The 20076-nt window shown below is 38.7% G+C and overlaps 2 protein-coding genes across 3 annotated transcripts; one reads left to right on the top strand and one right to left on the bottom strand.

Annotated features, from left to right (window-relative positions):
* Positions 1–262: 262 nt before the first annotated feature.
* HSCB (HscB mitochondrial iron-sulfur cluster cochaperone) lies at positions 263–5059 on the bottom strand. The gene is made up of 6 exons (XM_053469663.1): positions 4698–5059; positions 3276–3372; positions 2766–2855; positions 2054–2198; positions 1300–1347; positions 263–938 (listed from the first exon to the last, which is right to left on the bottom strand). Exons 1-6 carry the CDS (start codon positions 5057–5059, stop codon positions 850–852), a joined length of 831 nt encoding a protein of 276 aa, XP_053325638.1. The 3' UTR covers positions 263–849.
* A 208-nt stretch (positions 5060–5267) lies between these two features.
* Positions 5268–20057, top strand: CHEK2 (checkpoint kinase 2). 2 transcript variants are annotated; one of them, XM_053469646.1, is made up of 15 exons: positions 5268–5381; positions 7451–7683; positions 7948–8072; positions 8529–8676; positions 9223–9313; positions 10191–10299; positions 10799–10852; positions 11479–11543; positions 12712–12811; positions 14017–14103; positions 16389–16552; positions 16665–16780; positions 17531–17616; positions 17903–17974; positions 19315–20057. In XM_053469646.1, exons 2-15 carry the CDS (start codon positions 7458–7460, stop codon positions 19414–19416), a joined length of 1545 nt encoding a protein of 514 aa, XP_053325621.1. In that variant the 5' UTR covers positions 5268–5381; positions 7451–7457; the 3' UTR covers positions 19417–20057. The 2 variants fall into 2 exon arrangements, with proteins under 2 accessions (XP_053325621.1, XP_053325629.1); XM_053469654.1 differs by lacking the exon at positions 5268–5381 and adding an exon at positions 5397–5515.
* Positions 20058–20076: the final 19 nt, after the last annotated feature.

Here is a 20076-nt window from a genome sequence, read left to right as displayed (position 1 = left end):
TTTTCCCCTCTTCTTTTCCTCTTCCCCATCCTTTTCATTTGTACTGTCCTTTTTAATAATATTTATTAATTTATAAATGCAGCATGGCATAATGGGGAAACCGACAGTTCATGACCATTATAGAAACAAAAGGGAATCAAACAAGCCGACAGCAAATTCATATGAGCATTGACCACATAAATGAATAGTATATGTTTAAGGGGGGTCCATGAAATTAATATTTCCTTAAATTTATCATTCAGAGAAGTAACAAAAGACAAAATAGTTTTTACACCAATGTTTAATAAAACATTTTAAAAATTCAATGAATATTTTAATTTTATTGCACTACAAACATCAAATAGAATAAAACCTGTTCAAAGATGTACTTTTAAATAAAATATGTACCTATGCCACAAGGTGCAGATGTACGCGATTCTGTTTTAAGTCTTGATCTGTCTACTCAATATCTTGATAGACTGCGGTAGTTAAATGGAAGTTATGAGCCTCCCTGGTACAAAATGAGGAAAGCGAAGCAAAGAGTCAGAACACTACATAGTTGGTGCAATAGTTGCACCACTTTTAACAGTTTCCACCACAATTGTATTCTCTATAAGTTACGGCTAACATCCGCGGGCTGGTTCAAACATTCAGAATCGATGTCTCACAGTACGACAGCCTGGAAATCTCTTCACGTTCCTTTATATAAGCATAGGACACACAGACTTGTTTAATAAAACAGTATAAAATTCATCCAAAGCCAGTTTACTATACAATCTGTGATGCTTAGAAAGTGATAGATGGTTTCTTCATGGCTTAAATCGTTGAGTGCTTTTACTTGGTGCAGTATAAGTCAAGTATGAAAAATATCTAAGGTATTAGTTTCTTTTTAACTTGGTCTAGTATGTTTGAATAATATTTCATCTTTGTTAACAGCGTCTTAACTCCATGAAGGTCACCTGTACAAAACAAATACATATATTTAGTTTTTTCTGCTATATTTTCCTATATAACAGTGTTGAAAATGTCTTGCACATTCTATCCCAGACTAGACACACAGGCAGCAAAACTCGGCAACAATCCAGGGCAATGTCATATTGTGCCCCTTTATTGAGAACATTAAAATAACATTTACCAAAACACTTTAATGCCTTCGTATACATGATGGTGATGTTGGCTTCCCCAATTCTTTTCAATTTCCAAGTTTCTGTATTTTAGTCCCCACTACTTAACATGTAATTTAGTGAGACTTGTGAATTCCGTGTTTATGGTATTGAACGGGACACGTATGCAAACACAGATTTTCCCCAAACATAATACCTTGCTGAAATGCATTGCTGATATCTTCTATTAATCTTTCACACTTGTCTGTGAAAATAAAGGTAAGGGAAAAAAAGTTACACAATTATGCTTATTCATAACCAAAAAAAACAAATAGAAACGTTTGAAAGGTACTTGGGATAACTATAATCAGATTATTTATTGTAAGCAAACTGACTATATGATCATAGTGCATTATTTTATTTTTTGAAACTGTGGTCCTGCAGTTTTTTTCTGTATAAAATGTATACAGTATATTCATATGAAAAAGTGTGTTTTAAAAATTGTCGTTCTATGACAAGTCACAACTGATGTAAATGAAACTGAAACACAACAAATGTTACACTTTGGATACAAATTTAAATAAAATTATGATTAAAATCACGCACACCTTGTAAACAACGGGAGTAGATTTACAAAGAATAAAAAACATGGTAACCCATCCAATATTTTAGGAAATTATCCTGTGGCAAATCTGTTCCATTAGATAATGCACTCTTCTGCCTGTTGATGATTTACCGGTAAATCAAGCCCATGATACTGTAAATTGAATTTTATTATGTCCAGGATTTTGGCGTTTGGACAATACACAAATGAAAAGTAATGTGTGTGTGTAATAAATATAATATTATATATATATATATATATATATATATATATATAAAAAAATCACACACACACACACACACTTGTTTGGGTTCTAAATTCAGTAGTGTTCTTTTTATATACAATGAAAGAATAAAACAAGTGGTACCTTGCATGGTGTGCCCAACATCTTCAATTTCTCTACTAGTGTTAACTTCATTAAGATGCTCACTGATTTCCAATATTTCATTTAGAAATTCAGGGCCCATTCCACTGTCAGCACCTTCCTTAATTGTAATGCCCTGGATACTGAGCTTTAGAGAGGAAAAGAAGCCAATAAAGGATTTGTAAACTCTTAAGATAATACAAGCTTATTATTAAACAAAAGGACTGAAAATTATTTTCAAGTCACCTTTTATAAACATTTTGATAAAATCCCCACTACAAGTAAAACATATTTCTTATAATTTAACCACTTGTTATGGATTCTTATAGTTAAGAGTTATAATTAGTCAGACAAAGCATTGGCAGTATTTTGAACAGTTGCGCTACCACCTCCTTTAAAACAAATCGAAGGAAATCTGCACTCTTGGGACGGCAATTTGAAAGCACTGTGATGAATGTTATTTTTCCTACAGGTGGTACTAACCAACCACTAACATACCCCATGTCTGTCAGAGGTTTTATGGCTACAAACTGTTGTTTTTTTTAGATAAGAGTTTTGCTCAATTCAAAACAATACAAACTAAAATGTATTGCTACATAATAAAATAACTTGATAAATTAGGCGGCCCTGTCGAAACACAGTTTTTATTATCTGTATAGTGTGAAACTCCACAAATATTATATAGGATACTTGCAATAGATCTAAAAACACTTACCAGATATATTCCTCTTTCTAGCGGAGACAGAAGAGTTTTATAAGCTTTATTGACGAAAGAAGAGTGTTTCTCTGAAATATCTCGTTCAATCTAAAGAGGTGGAGACATTAAGATCAATTCCATTTACCAGGCTTACTACACACTGGTATATTCAACTGTGTCCTTTACTGGTCTCATCCAAGGCAACAGCTTGTAATATGCTCAAAAACGGAAGAATGACTAACCTCAGAGCCCACGCTAACCAAACCCCATTAGTTATAATTCAACCAATTAAAAAGCATATTCTGAATCATGGAGTATTAAAACAAAAGCAAATTTTTCCAGTCTTGTAAGACCGATTACACTGTTGATGATCACTCTTGAAGTATGAAAATTTAAGGAGGGGGGCAAGAAAAGAAAAAGGTTTGTAGTGGTTTTTAATAACTCACTACTTGCCTATGCTCATGAGAAGAAATAGACATGGCGAGAATAAACAAACAATCGGTGTCGTTCTAATAGATAACTACTTGCCTGAGACTTTTGACTAAAGTAATCTGGATGAAGAAAACGTTGGAGATTCCGGTATTTTTTCTGCAGTTCTTGAATATCGAGATCAAACGATGTTTCACTAGAAAAAGAAAGCACACAAAAAGGATTAACGCGGGATTCAAATGGCCACTTTAATCCAATTTATTGCTTGGACATGTAAAAATTATAATCTTGCTTGGAGAAAGGAATTCAGTGTATTAGAACGGACTACGCAGAGTTGGTAATTATCCAAAATAATAATGATTCTTAGTATGTTTAGGCATATAGAATGTGTGTGTGTAACCCTTAATTAGCAGTTTATTGAACATTTCAGATTAACTGTAAAACAAAAGTACAAATAACTAGAGAGAATATATTTTTACAACGTTCACCAGTAAACATTCATCTAAATTATAAGAGCCGGTGAAACAAACAGATAATTAATAATATATATATATATATATAATGCACCGATAAACCGGTGGCGAAATACAAAGGCTGAAAAGGGCATTATCGCCAAAATAAAAGGGCCGAAAATAATTGTCCGCAGCGGCCCTGCTGCTTACCTGTGCGTTGGTAGCACAGTGTGCGAGCAGCGTCTCTTGTACCGACCAGGAGAAGCAGAAACCCAGCAGAGTGACGTGAATGTGCGCCACATGAGTCTGCTCTGTTCCTTCTACCCAGGAGGAGAGAGGGTAGAGGACAGAGGGAAGCAGCAGTGAGAGACCTGCAGTTCTGGTGGGGGATAGTGTATGAGCAAGTATGTGTGATTAAGCAAGTGTGTGTGATTAAGGGAATGAATACGAGTATGAGTATATGAATGAGTGAATGAACATGCGTGTGATAGCATGGCATAGCCTGGTATCAGTGGCCAGATCAGGCATGATTCAAGAATCATCATTTTTACAACCTTGACAAATACCTTCACTTGGTTGCACTGGTTTGTATTGTGATCTAGAGGCATGATATAGGGCAGTTTTTAAAGAGACATTAAACGCAGAATTCTGTCTTGAATAATACTTCCACAGTCAACCTTATGAAGCGATTATATATATGTATACACACACATATATAACCAGGATTATGTTTTTTTTTTTTTTTTAAATGTACTTTTTGAAAGCTGTATGTATATTCAGGAATATCCAGTCAACATGCATGGGTGTATTCATTAAAGGGAGAGTTGTGGTGTACATTGCATAACTCAATAAACTGGAGAAAGCTCACCGATTAAACTATACATTATACAGGACCAACCAAGCTTTTTCTGCGACAGAAGCTCACTGGGCTTGGACCCACGTCTCCTGATAACTTTCCCTTTAGTAAACCCCAAAGTGTGATTTGTGCTAATTACACAAACCATAACACCCCAATGTGTTTGCTCTGCCTTGCTGCACACAAGCACGAGGTGTAAAACAATACGTTTACCAGTCGAGCACTTGGAAATAGTCCTTCCTTTCATCGGGGGGCTGCAGAGAATTGCAGGAGGGACAGAAAAAGTCAGCATGGCTCACAACAGACTGACAGCTCCAGCACAACCTGCTCTGAGGAGACGCACAAAACGTCCGTGTGTGATAGTAACTACAGGTGCTTTTCGGCTGCAACTTGCTCTGTGGTGCAATGTTCCCACAACTGCTGACAAATGCCCGGGAACACGCATAATGAGGAATACTGTTTCCTATCACCCGTCCGATCACATTCCTCCAGCTTCGGGTAAGCGTGTCGGTGCTCCGCCTCCCCACCAACCGCCTGTAACAAAACTTCAGCGCTTGACTTCTCATCGGCTCCATAACTGACAGGAGAGCGGTAAATAGTCAGGACCCGGAAGTAAAGATGATTCGTCCGGGACACTGTTTCCTGTAACCTCAGTGAACTGCAATAAACTCCATGAACGCTTCAGACAAGGTGCCAGATCGCTGCACAACAATCACGGCTCCGAATCCACATTCGGAACTTCTCCCGCAAAGCTCCTCCAGCTATCGGATGAGAGGTGAAAGGTCACTTCCGCTCCGTGACGTCGCGCGCTCTGGTTGGTCGTCGCTGCTTGACTGTGTATGGCGCCAAAGGAAAGTTGCTCGTCGTCTTGTGTTATTGTCGGCAGTACCGCGCAAGGTGAGCCCCGTACTGTGACAGCAAGGGCCACAGTGTAACGCCATTAATGGACACTGACGTGCGAAGCGCGACACGTTTTACTTTCTGGGTTATGGTCTCCTGCCCCTTTTCCACGTTACTTCCTGCTCGCACTGGTACGCATAGAAGTCATCTATGCCGCATGTAGGGTTTATTATAGACGTATGTATAGTATAATGCAGTATAGCGATGGGGTTATAATAAGTATGATCACGTGTCCTCATAGATCAAAAGGGGTCCCAAGCCACCTATAAACTTCTAATGTTCTTAAAGTTTCCCGAAGCATATCAACCTGCTTAATGCATACATTATAGCTTCCCTTGGGTTGCAAACACTTGTAGGGACGTTTCCGTGATACTCTTCTATTCATTTTATTATTCATCTGCCCAATATATAAGTCTTATACTCCAGTCTGTGGGGGCAAAATACTTCCTATTAAGGGCGGGGGATATAAGTTACCCGCTATACTGTGAGCCTCATCACAGCAGTCGTGGGATAGCATCGTATTACTCATACTGAGCCAGTGCTGGTTTACCGAGCATCTATTTCACTATATACTGTTAGTAAACATTATTAATAATATTTCTGCTGCAGGGGATGCTTCTTGTTTTGAAGTTCATCTTGGTGAATGTTTACAATCGCAACAACACCTCTAGCGTTACATGTGTAAAACAAATACAAGGGAATAAACATCAACAGTAATCGAGAGACAGGCATTTTACCGGATCAGAGACCTGACCTTGCCTTGTTTAAGTTGGTAGTTTGTCAATGACTGGCATCTGAATATCTCTATAATAAGATAGACTTTGGTAACTGAGTGAGTAACGCAGTATGTCATCCCATTGTTTTCAAACGGAGGAGCTTAGTAAATTAATGGCAACACGACAGATTACCTTTAAAGTAAAATACACTGTTGAATATAATTGATAATCAGTGTTACGCCCTAGAGGTATTTTTACCGGAATTTTGCCCTTACGTCTTTGTGCCAATTTTACTGGCATTATACCGCAATTAGCCCTTAAGACTTATAAACGTTCGGGTGTACGTACATACCGTATATTGTTGCAAATGTCAGGTAATCTAATGAATACCGGACGTATGACCAGTGACACTGTTCTTTACATTAGCATGGATACCATGTTTAAGTTTTGCAATGAGCATAAACAAAACTCAGGGTCAGACTATATACCGTATTTGCCCGAATATAGGCCACACTTTTTCCTCCCACTTTAGTGTCTTTAAAGTGGGGGTGCATCCTATATTCGGGGTCTAGCGCAGGAATGCGCAGTTCGTATCGCCCGGTGCCCGGGACATGCAGTTCCGGGCAGGCAGCGGGGTTAGGATACAGATCCCCCGCAGCGGTGCAGGGGACCTGCATCCTACTCTCCGATACGCTGAGACAGCCTTCCCTGCCAGCACTTTCCACAGGGGGAGTTCCGGCACGGGAGGTTGTCTAAGCGCATCGTGCAGACGTTCACCGGCTGTGGCGATGCGCGTAACCAACCTCCGCTGCCGACATGTCTGCTCGATGTGCTTTAACAATCTCACTTGCTGGGACTTCCCACGGGGGGTGGTGCCGGCAAAGGAGATTGTTAAAGCACATCGTGCAGACGTGCCAGCAGCGGAGGTTGTTAATGCTCGCATCACAGCAGGCGCTTTAACAATCTCACTTGCCAGTACTTCCCACGGCGTAAGTGCCAGCACCGGAAGTTGTCTACGCATATTGCGCAGATGTCCCGCGCCAGCCCCGCAAGACACCCGGGAGTCTGCTTTGGTAAGTCTGGGGGGGGCACATCTTTGGGGCAGAGTGGCAGCATATCTCGGGGGGGGGGCACGACAGAGTGGCAGCATATCTCGAGGGGGACAGAGTGGCAGCATATCTATTCAAGTAAGTGTTTTGTTTTTTTTTTTTTACTAAGAAAATTTTTTCTTTAAAACAGCACCTCACTTTTAATGTGCGGCCTACGGGTGCGGCCTATAATCGAGCCAATACGGTGTGTATATATATTTTAGCCAGCATCAAATTTAATTTAAATTCTGTTTTTATCTAGCAAAACAATGTCACGTGACCCAAAGGGGGAATCCCAACAGTCCCAGGGAACTTCTAGTTCTTCTTCCAGTGGACCTCATTCATACAGCCAGTCTTCATCTGGTACCGCGAGCTCTTTGGACACGGTTCCTTTGACAGATCTCGCTTCAATACCAGAAGATCAAGAAATGGAAGACCATAATCCTCAGCCATGGGGCCGTCTTTGGGCTCTGGGGAAAGGGTTTGTGAACCACGGTATGCCAGTTTTTCTAAAACGGTTCTTAAAATTAAAAGTCAGCCAGTTTTGTGATTAGCAGATCTCTACACAGCAAGAGAGAGAAAGCACAGAGGGCAGAATCGGCTACTGTAAAGCACCTTGCGTTTTGAGTCAAAGATCATGTGCAGAATTGTTGGATGTGCTTATCAGACATCCCTTTTAAAGAAAAAAAAAAAAGTGAAACTCTTAATTTGTATTCTGCCAGGATTTTATGCTAAAATTCTTCATTTTTCTTTCTCTAGACTGTGTATATGATGAATATATATTTGGCAGAGACAAACAATGTGATTATACTTTTGATAAACCCATACTAAACCAGACGGACCGATACAAAACCTACAGCAAAAAGCACTTTCGGATTTTTAGGGTGAGTGTTTGGAAATGGTGCGTGTTTTAAAGATTACAAGCCTAGCCTAGCGCCTTTGTTGCCAGAGGCGTGATCAAAGCGTTACAAAATCGTTTATTTCGCAGTTACTATGCAAGTCTACTGTACAAAAAGAGTATGAGATGCTCACCAAGAACCTGTCCTACGGTGCGTCCCTGCTTGGGAGCATCTCAAACTTTAGCTTTCTTGTGCCATTACAGAGGAAAAATCTCCATCTACATGTCAGTCTGATCCTGCCCAAAAGGGCAGTCCAGAACCAAAATATGAGGCAAATTTCCTCGGTATGAGGGAACCACCAACCCCAGACAAACATTTTGGCCTTCATTGGCAATTCTACCACAATGATAAAATGATTTACCATAATTCATGTGTACATTAACAAACTTATAGGAATAAAAATTGCATAACTATCTGTGTGATGTTTGACTTTTTCTCCAGGAAATCGGTCCAGGGCTTTCCTCTGTTGCATACATAGAGGATTTGAGTGGCAATGGAACGTACTTGAATAAAGAGATCATTGGACGTGGGAAAAAGTTGCCTTTAACTAATAATGCAGAAATTGCACTTTCTTTACCTTCAAATAAAGGTGCGACAATTATAATGACCTTCGTGTTGTCAGATCATCTTAGGCTTTCATTAAACCTAAATTCAGAGTATCTGGATTATTACAGTGAATTTGTTGGACTTGTAACTTCACCCATTGCTGAACCATTTTGTAGAAGCAAATGAAAATTCTTTGAGGCATCTGATAACCCGAGTCTGGTTTTTATAGCCATATGTGATTTTGGCCACTAGGTGGCAACACAATTCAATTTTGCATCAATTACTAACAAATTGGCTGTGAAATCAAAGCATTTTTGTGTGTTCATTACAGAGTTTACAGGACGGTGGAACATTACATCTCACCGATACCATTATGCTTTGTGAAGGGTCAACTTAATTTTTTTTTATATATATCATGTTAAAACCCTTGCACTTAAACTGTAAATTGCTGTTTCATAGTGTTGTCGCGTCTTCTTTAAACTTTGCATTCCAAATAGCAAATACTACAATTGAGGACTGAGAAATATACCATAATTTAATTTTCTTCTTTTTTTTTTTCTAATTCGCCTTCTTTACTGTTGGTCTGCAGTTTTTGTATTTTCAGATTTGTTGGTAGATGACCAATCAGCCTATCCAAAGGAATTTGGAACAAAGTTCATCATGTCAAAAACAATCGGAAGGTGAGGTTGGATCACCTTTAGAAGGCTGGAGGAAACTGCTGATCTGCACATCTTTAAAGGAATGTGTGTTTATTGACTTTTCCTACTGCAGAATTATTGAAGTCTCCTAAACACGCGTGTTTTTTTTTCTTCCTTCCAATGTGACGTACTCTGCGTAGCTCATAAGGCCTTCCAGTTTTAGGGATATGGCACCTAAGCCTGTCTTGCAGAGCTGTGTGCCAGTTGTACAGTCCCGTCTTCTATGGGTTCAATCCCAAATGTAATGTAATGAGAGTTGATATTAAAACACACTGCCAACTGGTAACACTCATCTGCCAGTGAATAGGTATGTAAACGAGCAGCTCTTCTCTCTAAAACAGTATTCAGATTTACTGTTTACTGTTCACTGAAAAAAAAAAAAATTTCTTGAATAAGTCTGATCAACGAGTTTTTGGTCCTGGGTCTATTTAGAGTGTCATCTTCCAAACATGACTCTGTCTACCTGGTGTGTTACTGCTATCAGTTTGCTGTATAATGCACCAGTTAAACTACTGGCACTTTGTTTTGGATGTACAATACCTTTAGAAGCAGACATTTAGGGTAAAAATTAACTAACCAGATATTTGGTTGTATCTCGATAGTACGACACAGGGTTTCTTTTTTTTTTTTTTTTTTTTAGATAAAACCATACATAAGAACCCTGAACTTATCCTGAAGTTTATTGTTAACTGTAGGCAGTGATTGTGCTAGTTAGAAATTGTGACACCTTTTCCAATTTCGGTTGTATCTTAAAATGCTATACAAATTATTAGATTTTATTTCTATTTCTCTCATAATGGATGTACACATTAATATGGAGTTGTATCTAGAGTATGTTCTCTTTTTTCCCCTCCCTTAGTGGGGCTTGTGGAGAAGTAAAACTGGCCTTTGAAAAGTCTACATGCAAGAAGGTCGCAGTAAAAATCATCAACAAAAGAAAATTTAAGATGAACAGTTCAGGTAACAGTGTACGTATGAATTATTTCACACACAGTTTATCAATGTATATGAGGCCATTACATACATAAATGGTGTAACCTCCCTGTGTCCTCTGATATAGCAAGACATTCACCCCAAGTTTGAAAATTGAGACCACTCATGTAGTTTTTTTAGAACCCATTTTTAATTCGGGTCTCATTATTTAAAATAACACACACACACACACACATATATGATATATTTATGATAAATATTAAGTGCAGGGATGCACTGGGAAGCTTATTATAGAGCATTTTTATTTCAGGGCTTGCCTGCTCACGTTCCAGAAAATATTATTCAGCACAAACATATTAAACAGCCTTATTTATATGCTTTGTTTTGCCTGCCAGCCAGCCATATCCAATTCTCATGGTGTGCAAACTCAATTGCTCTTCCATATGTTAAATAAGACATTGCTCACTGATGCACAATGTTATTTAATTTCAACGTTATTTAATTATAGTTTATTTAATTTCCTTTCTATTTTAGGAACAACCCATATCTGTTGATACAGAAATTGAGATTCTAAAGAAGCTGAATCATGTAAGTGAACCGTGTGAAGAACATTTTTTTTTTGTTCCCTAGCGGGTACATTTATAAGCAAAATGTTAATTTTAATAAGCTGTAGCAAGATGCAATAACAACCTGTTTTTTTCTTTCCATGTAATGCAGTTGTACACATATGCTGATTTTTACTTTGTGTTATGGAGTGTAAATAGGTTGATTAGCGGATTGTTTGCAGTACAATCCATGTAATTCTTGGGCAATATTTTGTGTTAAATGTGAAACTCGTATTAGGTCTCTTAATTGGTTTCTTTTTAATAAGACACATAAATAATACATCAGAGCATGTGGTTCATTCCAAAGCATCTACTCTGATGCTGCTCTTGTCTCATTATCACTGTGGTGCTTATATGTAGGCAAGTGATGGTAAGTGTTTATAGGGGAAAAAACTTACGCTAAGAAGTGATAAGAGAATCCAATGTAATATTGAGTTACTTGACTCAATAATAATTATGAGTTATTATATTAGCTATTTTATTAGGGTTTATATTCATCTTTCCCAGCAATCGAAATATAAAAAAAACCCTCAGAAGTGTGTGTTAAAATATATATCTAAAAATTTAAACAATTGATTTGATCCTTATATATTATATTTTGTTTTACAGCCCTGTATAATCAAGATTGAAAACTTTTTTGACTCTGAAGATTTTTATTACATAGTTTTGGAGCTGTAAGTACTTTTTATTCTTGATGACTAGTGAGTGTAAGATTTAGAACAGGCCTGAGCGCAAGCAGTACACCATCCTTTGTGTTCTGATCACATGGAGAGCATTCTTATTGTTTATCAAATAGAAATACATAGAACAATAGTTATTAGTCATAAGAGATAAAAACAAACCTATACTAAAATAGAAAAAAATCAAACTTTTTGCACTATAGGTGCCACAGCTGAACAATGAGTCAATCTATGTACAGCAACATCTGATTACAGTCATAACCCGCATACATTTATTTTTTGTTCCAGGGGGCCACATCCATGCTTTACATATTACCCCATATTACATGATTTTGATGCTATTGATTTAAGGGGTTTGTAGGTGGTGGTGATTTTTTAAGTCGTTTTTTGTACTGAGAGTACAAATATATTTTAATTTTAATTTTTTCAAGTGCAGTACAGTTCAGCATCCCTTTGGGGATCTCATAAATTTTTCAGGGCTTCCAATTTTATTTTTTTAGATTTTATTTTTCCCTTACATTTTTATTTTTGTATTTTATTTTTATTTTTTGGAAAGGGGGATTATTTTTTACCCTTTCTCCTCCTGATCTGTTTGTGCTCATCACAGTGTGACCAGCGAGCAGGGATCCACAGTCCTGCATTGCAGATTGTAATTGTTGCAATTGGCCAGGAGGAGGAGGAGAAAAGAGAGACCCTGCTTGAGGCTCTCCTGTCTTCAAGTGAACTTCCAGCAGATGTTGGCAATGACACCTACCGAGAGGGAATGCCGATCGCGTGATCAGGCATTACTGGAATGACAGTGTACCGACACTGTTAATAATATATAGTAGTCTTTAATATGAACGTGGACAGCCTCAGTAGTGTTCTTACAGGCTTGTATTCAGAGCAGTTCAACCGTTGAGGTTAGACTAGCCTTTTTTGTTCTTAATTACCATTATAGTTAGCTTGGCAATTGCCCAAGAAAAAAAGACTTTATAATAGTGATAACATACAATGGAATTTGCTAAATATAGTAAAGTCTTTGCATCAGGGGTTTAAAACAGGCAAAGGTTCACGTGTTCATTAGGGACTATAAACATCCATGCTGATTTCATGATCCACTAGAATTCATTGAGAGAGATAGCGGGGAACCCATGTGACCTGGTGATCTATTTCATTCCAGGATGGAAGGAGGTGAATTATTTGATAGAGTGGTGACATCCACTAGGCTTAAAGAATCGACGGCAAAACTGTATTTTTATCAGATGCTGCTAGCTGTTCAGGTAACCGATCAAAATCTTCTCAATTACTAGATATAATACATTTTCGTAATACATGACGCATTATTTTTTAAATGAACCAGCACAGGTTGCTATATGGAACAAATACCAACCAGTTGATAAGAGCACTTTAACTCCATAACAATACAGAATATAATGTCCCCACAAAAAATGTCACTTAATTAAATCCTGCAGTTAAAGTCTAAAAAAAATCCCCCACATCAAAAAGGTAGTGTTCTGCTGCTCTTTTGGCCCTTTTAAGGGTTAGACAGACACATATTGACAATTAATATTAATAACAGCTAACCGCACGAGGAAAAAAACTGTCTCTGGTTGTATACATTACAACATCCATCATAATTCATGTCTTTAAACGTTTCCACTGTATTAAACCGTTATAAATCCTGGTTATTCAACAACTGAGTTAGTAGCTTAAGAACTGAAACCTATGCATGTAACTGAAACCTGTATGTAATAACCCAGATATAACCAAGGAACATGAACTATAAAGGGCCTGTAGCCCTATGGTTTTAGAAAGTTCTAGAACATCTTGGATTAATAATAACCTAAGCAAGTAGAATTGAGGATCTTAGAACAGCTGTCAATCAATACACGTATAACTGGTTCAGTAGCACCTTTGAATTTGTAAATTAATTTAATTAAATTTAATACAAGAAGACTTAAAAAGTGTACAAACATTTGACGCTTGATAATATTTCCATTTCAGAACTCACAACAATAGTAAGCAATGTATATGTTTAAGGTGCCGTAGTTGGCATTTTGTTGCACATAAATTGGCTGTACAGTATAAAAACTACCTTTTTAAGTAATATTTTTAACATACGGTACAGTAGATATTAGAGTATATAAGGTATACAAATAGATCTCTCTCAACCAGTGTTTCTCAAGTGTGCCCACCAGGCTAGGCAGTCCCGTTACTGGAGTCATGAAAGGACATGTAAGCATCCTATTAGGTGGTGTATGGACACTGAACATGCCATGGAAATATTTTAGCTGGTCTACAGCTACTGGGCATCCATATAGATGGAATCAATGATTAATTGATATTATATTGTTAACAATAGTTAGGGGTGCAACTGCAATAACTTGGCCCCCTCCACATTAAAAAGTTGCTCTGTTCTTATTCTAATTGCCTTATGTTGCTGGAATTATGTTCTTCCTGCTGAAACATATACTCTCCCTTTTAGTACCTTCACGAAAATGGAGTCATTCATCGGGACCTTAAACCGGAAAATGTGCTGCTGTCGTCAACTAATGAAGAATGCTGCATAAAGGTGCGCTCATATACTTTCTCTGTTCATGAATTATTCCCGTGGCAGAGTATCCCATCATTGCTTGCAGAGCATTTTATACTGAAACCGCTTTCATTGCTTACTCTTAGCCTTCAGCATTTCTATATTACTTACATCAGATATTTAAAAGGGCATTTCTATGGGGCAAACCTGCAGTAAACATACAGGGCCTGATCTCAGAAAATGTCTTATAATAATACCACATAGTACTACGATATATTAGCAATTCATTCTGGTTCATTTTCTGCAATAATTCAGAAAAAACATGGTAGCCTCAAGGACAGAAATTCAAGAAATTTATCAGATTAGAGGTTTATCATTTGATTTAAACTTGTCCACTGCAAAACAATGGCACATTCTGCTATATGTTCAGTGCATGTGATAAGGCATCAACCATGAATATTTGAGGTGAGAATAGCACTGATTTGCACAGATCACCCTTTTGTGTGATACCCCCTGAACATTGTGCCAAGCATGTGGGGGAAGGATTATTTATTCATCATTTAGCGGTCTGTAGACAGTTTTCAACTATTGGAAATGTTTGCGTCGCCCCCATCCAACTTCTCTTTCACAATATATAGGCAATTATGGTTAATGTTTTTAAAAAAATGAAATATGCAAAATGCGCAGAAAGAACGCATGTAATTACATTCAATTCTGGGATATATCCATCTTTGGCTGCCTACAGGGCCACGGTTCTAAAACCTCCTCCTTTGCCCAATTTTCTATTTCCATTTTCCTGTGCCCTCAGTATCCCTGCCTGTACTCTCAAAAAACTATCCCTCTCTCCCATCCTTGGAAGCGCCTGGCTTTATTTCTGGTCTTGGTGCAGCGCGTGGCTTTATTTCTGGTCTTGGTGCAGCGCGTGGCTTTATTTCTGGTCTTGGTGCAGCGCGTGGCTTTATTTCTGGTCTTGGTGCAGCGCGTGGCTTTATTTCTGGTCTTGGTGCAGCGCGTGGCTTTATTTCTGGTCTTGGTGCAGCGCGTGGCTTTATTTCTGGTCTTGGTGCAGCGCGTGGCTTTATTTCTGGTCTTGGTGCAGCGCGTGGCTTTATTTCTGGTCTTGGTGCAGCGCGTGGCTTTATTTCTGGTCTTGGTGCAGCGCGTGGCTTTATTTCTGGTCTTGGTGCAGCGCGTGGCTTTATTTCTGGTCTTGGTGCAGCGCCTGGCTTTATTTCTGGTCTTGGTGCAGCGCGTGGCTTTATTTCTGGTCTTGCTGCAGCGCCTGGCTTTATTTCTGGTCGTGCTGCAGCGCCTGGCTTTATTTCTGGTCTTGCTGCAGCGCCTGGCTTTATTTCTGGTCTTGGTGCAGCGCGTGGCTTTATTTATGGTCTTGCTGCAGCGCCTGGCTTTATTTCTGGTCTTGCTGCAGCGCCTGGCTTTATTTCTGGTCTTGCTGCAGCGCCTGGCTTTATTTCTGGTCTTGCTGCAGCGCCTGGCTTTATTTCTGGTCTTGCTGCAACGCGTGGCTTTATTTCTGGTCGTGCTGCAGCGCCTGGCTTTATTTCTGGTCTTGGTGCAGCGCCTGGCTTTATTTCTGGTCTTGGTGCAGCGCCTGGCTTTATTTCTGGTCTTGGTGCAGCGCGTGGCTTTATTTATGGTCTTGGTGCAGCGCCTGGCTTTATTTCTGGTCTTGCTGCAGCGCCTGGCTTTATTTCTGGTCTTGCTGCAGCGCCTGGCTTTATTTCTGGTCTTGGTGCAACGCGTGGCTTTATTTCTGGTCTTGGTGCAGCGAGTGGCTTTATTTCTGGTCTTGGTGCAGCGAGTGGCTTTATTTCTGGTCTTGGTGCAGCGAGTGGCTTTATTTCTGGTCTTGGTGCAGCGAGTGGCTTTATTTCTGGTCTTGGTGCAACGCGTGGCTTTATTTCTGGTCTTGGTGCAGCGCGTGGCTTTATTTCTGGTCATGGTGCAGCGCCTGGCTTTATTTCCGGTCTTGGTGCAGCGCCTGGCTTTATTTCCGGTCTTGGTGCAGCGCCTGGATTTATTTCCGGTCTTGGTGCAACGCGTGGCTTTATTTCTAATGGCATGTCTGAATGTAGTTTATTTTTGTTTCTGTATTGAGCTTTTGAAACGTGTCGTGTCTTTCATAGATTTGAGCTTTTTTTCCTCTGTGATGTGCTGCTTTTATGCCCACTGGATTGCATTTCTTTTTTTTATATATATTGTATATCCTGCTGTATTTAGAATTCAGGCACAAAATTACATACCGTTACCGCTCTTTTATATATAATTGTGAAATTTATAAGATGCTTGTCTTTTTTTTTCAGATAACTGACTTTGGTCAGTCCAAAATACTTGGCGAAACTTCTCTGATGAGGACGTTATGTGGTACTCCTACTTACTTGGCTCCGGAGGTGTTGATCACAGCTGGTACAGGAGGGTACAGCAGTGCAGTGGATTGTTGGAGTCTAGGGGTAATTCTGTTTGTATGGTAAGTGCACTTCCTATCGTAAGATTAGTCTCAATCATTTATTCATCGGTTTGTACACAGAATCAGCCATTTTAACAGTGGCTAATGACTGATTTGTTTCTCTTTGATTTAGCCTTAGTGGCTATCCACCTTTCTCTGAACAGAATGGTAAGATGCCGCTGAAAGAGCAGATTGCAGGGGGAAACTACACATTTATAGCTGCTGCTTGGGAAAATGTGTCTGAACCAGGTATATATTGGATTAAATGTTTGTCTTGCACTCCTTCTCCCCGCCCTGAAGTTTTTATGCTAGGTGTAAAACCGGTTGGAGACCATGCTGGTGTTGCGACACTCTCAGTGTAAGCCATTCGTGGCTTGTTATGTGCTTGCCGTGGCAACTTTGCATGCGTAACAGCTGACAGTGTAGCAAATATACATAGCATGTGTTTACAAGACTGGACAAACGCTAGGTAGCCACACTCCTAGCCCTGTACATTTGACTTTTGTGCCATTTTATACTGATCTCCGTGGGAACATACCTCACTGGCTCAAAAGGCAGACTTTTGGATTTTTTGTATAGTCTCCTTTGATTCTGCAGTCATTTATACATTGCAGGCATGCACTTTGTTCTGCAATATCCTGTAAATGGATTACATATTGTGATCATAATACTTGATACCGGTATAAAAAGCATTGCCTAATCTGTAACAACCTGATGGCATGTAAGATAAATCAGGCAGCATCAGAAAACTTATCCATTCTGCTCATAACCTGGGAAGTTTGCCATGCAGGCAGCAGAGATGGCTGAGCGATTGTGGCTTGTATAACTTTGGTTGAGGTTATATACGGCCCCCTGTGTCTCAGCATCTAAATAGAACGTGGTTGGGGATTTGATTGCTTGTTATCTGTGCTACTGCCCTCCATCCTGACACTTTTAATAGGTAGAAGGAGGCATAGAACCTGTATTTCACTGACATCATGCAGATATTCCTCTGTTCAGCTTTAGATCTTGTTAAGAAGTTGTTGGTGGTTGATCCAGAAAAGAGACTTACCACCAAGCAAGCCCTGGAACACCCATGGCTACAGGTATACGTTAACAATAAAGAGATGCTAGACATTTGGTATAGGCTTGAAATATGTAGCATGTCCCCATACAAAATGTATACATTTCCCTGTATTCCTTGTACTTGTTTAATCTCTTATATTGAAGTATACGTGAAACCCTATTGTGGTCATGAGACTGCAATTTATCCAAAAGCAAATATAAAGATATTAGTACTGCCAAAGTCTGGGGGTCAGACTGGCTAGATGTGTTTCGTTAATTTTAATATGGATACAAAAAAAAAACTGTCATACATCTGTTTACCCCCAGGATGACGACATGAAACAAATAGCTGGAAGGTTAATGTATGATGCAGTCCACGCTATGCCTCCACCCTCGCAGGTAATTTCTTTTTTTTTTTTTGTCTAAGTAAATGTAAAAATCACTAAGCTCCTGTCCTTATGCACAAAACTATTCTTATGAATGCTGCTGCTATGTGAATCCCCCTAAATGAATGGCTGAACCAAAGTAGAATTAATTAGGAGATGATGAGCCATACCAAACGTATGAGAGGAGAACAGTAATAGTTCATCTAGCCCCTTATTAATATGCATAGAAATGTTAATGGCATGGAGGGAAGAGCCATACAGATGAATCTCACCTTTGCTTATCTTCCTGTGCTGTGTTTACCATGTTTAGTGTCCCATCAATTATGTGAGAAAAGGTTACTCCTTTTCCTGAAAATTAACTGCGATATTCTTTCTAGATTGTTATTTTCTCAATTTTTTATGAAAAGGACCATCTTCCTTTATCTAGCTTGGTTTCTTATTTTCACACATCATAAGCCTGAAGAACAGACCTAGATAGTCTCTAAAGTCTATTACATCTCAGTTGGCCAATAAAGGTATTGTGTAATAAGTAATCACCTAATTTCCTTGAGAGTTTTCCTTTCCTTCAGAGACACTGAACACTGGCATAGGAACATAATTAAAGGTTGGATTCATCTGTTTAGCTCCTCGCCTTGTGGCATTAAGATTTCTATGTGTATTAATAAGGGATGATATAAAGTCTGCTGCTAGTTCTGTCATATATTTTCTGTTATTTGTATTGCTGTCTCCTAATTTTATTTTCCTGGTTCTTTAATCCAATCTCGCCTCCATAAAACAATTGTGGCCAGCAGGTAGCTGTCTTGCTGATAAGGAACAGCGGCTCTGATAATGCCCCCCCATTTACTTTTTACGACACTGACTGGGCACACGTTTACCACCCTGGCTGTAATCAATAGTGAAGTGTATGTTGGTGTCTGACTTGGAATCCAACTATCCGCCTCAGTTGATATATGTTGCCATATCTGTGTAAGATATTTAATAAGTATATGTATACTAGAGTTCATATGAAATAATAACGTATTCTTATTTGTTCATTAGCTCTAGTTTTTGCAATATTTAGACTGATTAAGCATTGGTCAACTTATGTGTGCAAATATTATCACTCCTGTATCTTGCTCCTGCTCTTCATATCCGAAATGATTGAACCATGTAATAATCATTGCTTATATTTTACTTATTAAATGTAAGTTTTTTTGTGTTGTCCATAACCACCTTAAGCATTTCTGATCTTTCCTAATAAGCATGACAATAAACTACGTTGCGTAAATAAAAATAATTGTCTGCCTTATTTAGATCCAATACTAGTGACTGATATTACACTTCATTTTCTTCCCCACCCCCGCGGTTCTGTAGAAAACCATAAGTCGGAAACGTGGCTACGATGAACAAGAACCAAGCACTTCTAAACACTCAGAGACGTTACCAGCCACTACTGAAAAAAGAGCCAGAAATTGAGCGCAAGCTGCATTTCCTGTGATCTGTAGATATAATCGAATGCCACTGTTTTGTACATTTTATACTTGTTGATCAGGTGACTTAGGATGTAGCTGGGCCTACTCTAAATGCATGTAACGTTCCTACATCATGTCGTCTAACGCTTCTTTATCAGAGAATATTGGAATCGTTGCCGAATGGACTGGTTGCCATGGTGCAAACAGATATGTTTATGGATGTAGCAGATATATGTAGAAGAATTGTGAGACTGCTGAGTGTGATAGGATTGTGCACTAAATAAGTGAGGTTTTTTTGTCAGAAGTGCTGTTCTACTGAGCATGTGGTCTCCACGTTCCTATGCGTAAATACATACGATAAGCTTTTTAAGGCTTGCATAAGAAAGGCCTTAAAGAAGAGACCTGTCTTTTTAGAACAGAGCTCACAGTTCTATCGCCTGTGTTGACCTTTTTCACAATATTGATGTGTTATGGAATATTCGCATTATTTCAAACCACCCCCGTGATCCTTCGTTGATGAAAAAGGTTTAATACGTCTTTTTGTCTTGCAAACGTTATATAACAATATACTATGTTTTAAAACAAAATGTATATTTTAAACTTAGCATATTGTTAATATATGAATGTTTTGTAGGTGGAAAATGTTTAAAAGGTAGTTTATGTG

Source organism: Spea bombifrons, chromosome 1, assembly GCF_027358695.1.
Source record: "Spea bombifrons isolate aSpeBom1 chromosome 1, aSpeBom1.2.pri, whole genome shotgun sequence".
Lineage (NCBI taxonomy): Eukaryota > Metazoa > Chordata > Amphibia > Anura > Pelobatidae > Spea > Spea bombifrons.
The sequence above is the reverse complement of the archived record's forward strand: the minus strand, read 5'-3'. Positions and strand labels throughout refer to the sequence as shown.

What these genes read in the sequence shown, in the direction of transcription:
- HSCB (XM_053469663.1), bottom strand. Translation starts at nt 5,059, where the DNA reads ATGGAGCCGATGAGAAGTCAAGCGCTGAAGTTTTGTTACAGGCGGTTG. An exon ending in TATTTCCAAGTGCTCGACTG is followed by an intron (nt 3,373 to 4,697) that starts GTAAACGTATTG and finishes TTCTTTTTCTAG; the next exon opens with TGAAACATCGTTTGATCTCG. An exon ending in CAGCAATGCATTTCAGCAAG is followed by an intron (nt 939 to 1,299) that starts GTATTATGTTTG and finishes TGTTTTGTACAG; the next exon opens with GTGACCTTCATGGAGTTAAG.
- CHEK2 (XM_053469646.1), top strand. Translation starts at nt 7,458, where the DNA reads ATGTCACGTGACCCAAAGGGGGAATCCCAACAGTCCCAGGGAACTTCT. An exon ending in GGGGTAATTCTGTTTGTATG is followed by an intron (nt 16,553 to 16,664) that starts GTAAGTGCACTT and finishes TCTTTGATTTAG; the next exon opens with CCTTAGTGGCTATCCACCTT. An exon ending in CTATGCCTCCACCCTCGCAG is followed by an intron (nt 17,975 to 19,314) that starts GTAATTTCTTTT and finishes GCGGTTCTGTAG; the next exon opens with AAAACCATAAGTCGGAAACG.